Raw genomic sequence first — 6,592 nt, 5'->3', positions numbered from 1 at the left:
GCGTGTCACAAACAGAAGCATGTGACAATTATGCAAGGAAAGGTTATAAACCAATTTTTGGACTGAAAAAACAAGGTGAAACAATTGTGCAGTGAAACATGGCACTTAATATATGGCTCACTGTCTTTAAAAATAGCGAGCTGATTACAAAGGTGATAACCCTGATTCTCCAATGCTAGTATTATACACACTCATCCTAACTTCAGTTATGTGATAAACTAGTCAGACCTTCAGGACTTGCTTACTATTCCATTACCACCAACACAATGGTGCATCTTAGTTTGGGCTGGGAGGCACCTTGGTGGACTCTGGATCTGGAGTCAGAAGATTTGGTTTCGAGTACTAGCTTACTATATGTCCTAGTTGTGGGACTGTGAAATTGGAATTAATAATATCTTTTCTAGGTATCTCAAAAGATTGCAATGAGGAAATCACACTGTAGACATTTAAGTGCTACGTGGGCATATCCCTGTCTGTTGGATTGTCAGTCTTCCAGGTTGAGTGAAACTAGAATGGAGCCTTAACACTTTAATATGAAGTAATGGTAGCAGGTACTTTACCTGAGGGTTTGGCTTTATATTAAGGAAGGATGTGCATGTAGCACAATAGGCTTATCTTCTCAGGCTTCCAGGAAAAAAAAATTTATATATATATATATATATATATATATATATATATTGAGAGAGAGAGAGAGAGAGAGAGAGAGAGAGAGATTTTTCCAATGTCCAGATTAGCAATAATCGAATATTTCCATCCAAGGTTTCTTCCAAAAAATCTATGTCCCCAGCAAGACGGCAAATCCTTTGAAATCAGAGACTCTATTTTATATCTTTCATGTCCTCACAGTCAATCCCAGTGTGCTGCATATGTTAGGTGATTAACAAATAGTTGATTGACTGATTATCTTTGACTAAACCTCAAATGATCCCATATGTCCTCCTGCCCACACAGGTAAAGGGAAATGTATTCAGAGAACTGGACCCAGGTAACAGAATTTGTGTTGATTGGTTTCCCTGGAAGCTGGAGCCTGCAGATCATACTATTCTTGGGGCTTCTGGTGACATATATGGTGACAGTCCTGGGCAACTTGCTCATCATTGTGCTGAGCTACTCTGACCATCGCCTGCAAACCCAGATGTATTTCTTCCTGAGAAATCTGTCCCTCCTGGAGCTGGGGTTGGGTCTCTGTTGTGGTCCCCAAGATGCTGGTCAGCATCCTCACCAGGGACTACTCTATCTCCTTTGCTGGCTGCATCATGCAGTCCTACCTCTATTTCCTCCTAGGCACCACAGACTTCTTCCTCTTGGCTGTCATGTCCTTAGACCGCTATCTGGCCATCTGCCGTCCGTTACACTATGAGACTCTAATGAATGGTCCCATCTGTGTCCGACTAGTAATGGCTTCTTGGATGGCTGGTTTCCTTTGGGTTCTCTCTCCTACCATCCTCATGGCTAGCTTGCCTTTCTGTGGCCCCAATGTCATTGACCACTTCTTCTGTGACAGCTGGCCTTTGATGCAACTCTCCTGTGGGGATACTCAATTTCTGGAATTTGTGGCCTTTATACTTTCCACAGCTGCTCTTCTGGGCTCTCTGGGATTGACTTCTGTCTCCTATGTCTGCATCTTTGTTACTGTCTTCCAAGCTCCAACAGCCAAAGAAAGGAGGAAAGCATTTTCCACCTGTGCTTCACACCTTGCTGTGGTTGTCATTGCCTATGGCAGCTCAAATCTTCCTCTACATTCGTACATCAGAGACCCAGTCTCTGATCCTTAAGAAAGGGGCCTCAGCCTTGGCTTGCATCATCACCCCACTTCTGAATCCATTCATCTTTAGCCTCCGTAACGATAAGGTGAAACAGGCCTTAGAAGATGCCCTGAGATGGCACAGGAACATAGGTGCCAGAAGGTTATGATGACCCTCACAAAGGGAGGAAACCTGTCTTTGAAGTTTGGGAGACAAAACATCCCAGGTAACAGGCTGCCATTGTCTCCTGGAGTCAAAGAAGTGACTTAATGGTTAAACACTGGAAAAGAGACTTTAGCATAAGCAAAGAAAAGGGATCATGATGACTTGCTTATGTTTTTAGCCACAAAGAAGGCAAACACAATTTCTGTAGAGTCACCTTTAAAGTGGAAGCAAGGCATTGTGGTCTAGCACAAAGAACACTGGGGTCAAATAAACTTAGAATCCAAGTTTGTCAACTACTACCTATGTAGCATAAGGTCATGAGCTTCTATCTGTGAGCTTGTTTCTTCATTTGTGAAATGAGCTGGGACAAGGAGTAAGAACATTTATGCCTTTCTGAGCTAGTATTTTGTTACCCTGTAATTCTGATATAAAAATTACATGTAGAGCCATAACTAGAAATTGGGGTAGAGAAAGTGGATGCCACGCAGATAACATTTAGGTTGGAGGCTGCTGTCAGTAATGGAGTAGAGTGTAGTCAAAATGGCATTACACTTAGAAAAGGGGCAACCTCTTCTCTAGAGAGACCCTTCATGCCCCTACAAAATCCATGGCAGTTAAAACATTATCCAGAAAAATAGTGTTACACTTATGGGACCCTTAGAGTGGGATCCTCCAAGCTAATAGAAAGGTGCTGAGTTGCTGAGAACCTGTGACAAGGGTCAGGAAAAAAAAAGTCAGAGCTATGTTGAGTGTTACAATCTAGTGAAGTACCTTAAAAATTAGATCCATTTTGGCATACATGGCATACAGATACATTTTTCTTAGTGACCAGGATAAAAATCACCATTCTCTTGTTAGAGAAATTGTACACACTGGAAATTGGCATGCTGTGACAAAAACTCTATTTGCCCCATTGTAATTGTAATTCTAAGTGCATGCAAAGTATTTTTAATGGACATACATCTAGAATAGAGTTGGCAGTCTTTAAAGTATGCTACAGGGAATGCCTAGCAATCTTTGTGCTTCAGCTATCATATCTATGAGATGAAAAGGGTGGCTTGCTGGTGAACAACGGCATTTTCAAATTGGAATCGGGTAGCATGGGGTTTTGGAATTTGGAATGAATTTGGATTTGGAAAGAATTTGGATTTGAAATGAATAACCTTTGACAACTATGACCTGTGAGACCATGGCCACTTAATCTTTCTGAGCCTCCATTTCTTCATCTATCAAATGAGAATATTTCCTGTACTGTCCACTTCCAAGATTATTATGTGAATGAAATGAAATAGTGTATATAAAGAGCATTGCAAACCTTAAAGCCCCATATAAATACTAGCTATTTTTTATTGCCAAGGTGGCATATGAGCTTCCAAAAAGAAAGGAGTGCTGTGGCTTTATGCACATATTGCCGTGGCTTTATGCACATAGTGCCCAACACTGTGCCTTGTATAATAGCTGCAAAGAGGAACTTAATGAACATTTAATAGCTTCTCATTCTTATTATTACCATTAATAAATATATATATATATATAATTGAACTAAATTTAAATAATTTGGGGATTCATGGTAATTTGAAGTGTCACAAATACAGAGTAGAAGCAGTGGTTTTACATTGCAAATAGCATAGAAAATTGACCCATTTCCATGTAAACTTTCTGAATTATTGTATCCTCCAGGACCAATAGCTGTTACATGACAACCAGCCTCATGCTGTGTGAGACATCAGGGATGCAAGCCATTATCTCATGATTTTGATAGGAACAATGAGAAAAAAAAGGTTTACTATTTCACCAATCCTTCTTAATAATTCTCTGAAATTATGTTCTCTTGGAGAAGCAATATGCAGAAACAAAATTGACTTAGTGAATTTTGGAGTGCTTGGCCCTCCCTCTATACCCTCTCTTTAGATTTATGCTATTCTTGAAGCACATCAGGGTGATACTTATGGCCTTGAGCCTGAAACACCCTGCTCCTGACCAAAATCACTGTAATTCTTGGATTCTCACAATTACTGCCCAGACCTCCTTCTGCCATTATTGAGGTAGGATACTTTTTTATATTCACATAGTGAAATAGCACTAGTCAGGGATTCAGAAGGCCTGGGTTCAAGTCTTGCCCCTATTTCTTACTAGCTAAGTGATCTTGAACAAGTCACTTAGTATCTAAGACTGTCTCCTTACCTCTGAAGTAAGGATAATAATCACATTGTTTACTTCCCTCACTTGTTGCAAGTATCAAATGAGACAACTAGAAGTGCTATCTAAACATGAGTAATAATTACTATGACAGCCAATTGTCAGAAAATGATCTGCTGCCTGCTATGTTCAAATACAGGTCACTTTGGACTGATTTTTGTACTGAGTTCAGACAAAACACTGCCACAAGACGCAATATTTATTCTAGAATACCTCCTCCACCTCCCTCAAAGTAATTTGCACATTTTGTAGAAAAAGAGGTATAGGAGAAAATAATGATGGTCTATTTCCCTTGGAAATCACTCATTATATTAAAATTTGCCCATCCTACTTACTGAAGCTTTTCCAGCCCTTTGCAGTATTCAACAGTACCATGTGCTATATGGATCATTGTTACTACTGCTGCTGCTGCTGCTGCTTAGAGTTCCTCCAAATTGTTCTGAAAGAGCATGAGATTTCCATGTAGCTTTCTTTACAATGATAAGGATGATGAGTATAGAGACCAATATTATTCAGCTGACAGCAGTTTTGAGTTCTCACTGTTTTCATGTATACATGAGATGTGACTTAAAGCCCTGATAAACACCCTTTTCAAGGAATGAGAAATTGGAACATGTGATATTTTTGTTCAGTTTGCTGAAATCACAGAATGTCAGTCATACACTCAGTATAACCTGAATGATGGAGTAGGCCAAGCTACTCACCCAGGAGCCTGCCATTAGTATCCCACATAATGGGTAGATGTGCAATAGTTGGGAGTGGCAACATAGTGGTCCCAACATGACATGGCTGGCAATAGGATAAGCCCATTGAAAAGAACAAAAAAGTTACACAAAACAAACCGCCAAAGCAGGGTTGGGTTGCTTGTGAGTGGACTAGCCATTATCCTGGAGCCATTGATGGAGGAGTAGCAGAAGCCCAAGAAGAAAAAAGAGGAAAGGAATGTGCATGTGAGGTGGATATCTGGAATAACAAGGGTAATATTGACTACGTTTCTCATAACTGTCATAAAAGACACAATGAGGAACACCAAAAAGAGGGGTTCCCACATTTAAGAGAGGATTAAAAAAAGAATATACATTGCAACCTGTATAAGGTTGTCTGGATTCAACTATTCAGCACAGATCTAGACATATACCTGATATGGAAAATGTGCTGAGTCCACAGTGACTCTTCCCATATGCTGTGCCAGAAAAATCCTCAGGGATCACAATAAATATCAGTATTAGCAATAAGGTGTCTCTCTATGACAAGATTAAAGTGTCATGGTCTCTGTGCAGTGGACAGACACAGATAGCCCCTACTAGTAGTAATTGGAATTAGGGTTGGCCTCTTCCTTCTCAGCTTTATTATCTGGAAATTTGCTTTATGAAAGATCTGTGTTTCCATTAATGTTGTGTGCCAATGATGTATTACCATAAAAGGCAACATAAGGGCTTCTAGAAAAGAGAAGAAGATACATGAATTGACAAAGTAGCTTCTAAGAAATGAAGTAACGAAGAAAGTGAGCTTCTTGTAATGGGGAATTAATCTACCCTTCACATAATGGCAACAATAATCTTCTTTAGTCTTCTTTATTCAAGAATCTTCCAACCTCAGTCCTCTGGGACTCAATTGCTACCAAATAGGCAGATAATCACAAGAGGAATGACAGCACTTCACCACCCCTAAGATCATAAGTTGTATTTTCAGCCTAGGCCTCATATCCAGTGAAGCAACTCCTGTAGAGAAGGAACTAGCCATCCTCACCAAATGCCAAGCAACTGACACACTCAGAGTAGGGAAGTCGCCCTTGCTGTAACAATGGGGAAACATGAGGAAGAAATAGAAGGCATATGTCAGATAATTCAAAACAAAACCACCACCACTTTGACCATCATTGTCCCTCACACTGGAGATAGCCCAGGATGCCCCCAAACTACCAGAAATCATTAAGAAAGGATATTATTGTATGGAGGGGGCACCTCTTCCTCTTCACTTCCAGCATTGAAAATGGAATTGAAAAATAACTATCAGTAACAGGCAGATAACCACAGGAGTTTAGGGAATGACAGACTTTCCTCCATCCCCAGAAGATCAGTCCTGCTTCCAGCCCAATTCCCACAACTATCATCCAGGAAAGCAACTCACATGGAAAAGGTGCCAGCCATCCCCAAGACTTCCAAACATTTATGACACACAAAGCAGGCAACCCACCTAGCTGAAGCAACAGGCAACCTGTGGGAGAAAGAGGAGGAAACATGTGCCAGGCGAGTGAAATCAACTCTGCCACTTTGACTACCACCTCCCCTCAGATCATCATTAAGATAACTCTAGACTCTGAGCCTAACAGGGTTGGGAATAGCAATGCTTTCAGCCCAGTGCCCTCAGCCATCATTTTGGGCAGCAACCCTATCAAAGGTGCAGCCTAGCCACTCTTCCTACATGTGCTACAACCTCAGATACTGAAAAAAACATTCTTGCCACCAAGTCCTTAATACTTA

At 40.6% G+C, this 6,592-nt stretch overlaps 1 protein-coding gene across 1 annotated transcript; it reads left to right on the top strand.

Moving 5' to 3' along the window:
- Positions 1-961: 961 nt before the first annotated feature.
- LOC110207142 (olfactory receptor 6T1-like) lies at positions 962-1,914 on the top strand. Its single transcript, XM_020984717.1, is given in 3 exon segments — positions 962-1,174; positions 1,176-1,727; positions 1,729-1,914. Coding segments are annotated over 3 exon segments (951 nt in total).
- Positions 1,915-6,592: the final 4,678 nt, after the last annotated feature.

Source organism: Phascolarctos cinereus, unplaced genomic scaffold (genome assembly GCF_003287225.1).
Source record: "Phascolarctos cinereus isolate Bilbo 61053 unplaced genomic scaffold, phaCin_HiC Scaffold_726;HRSCAF=1367, whole genome shotgun sequence".
NCBI lineage: Eukaryota > Metazoa > Chordata > Mammalia > Diprotodontia > Phascolarctidae > Phascolarctos > Phascolarctos cinereus.
Note: the sequence above shows the minus strand (reverse complement) of the source record. Positions and strands in the feature narration are given on the sequence as shown.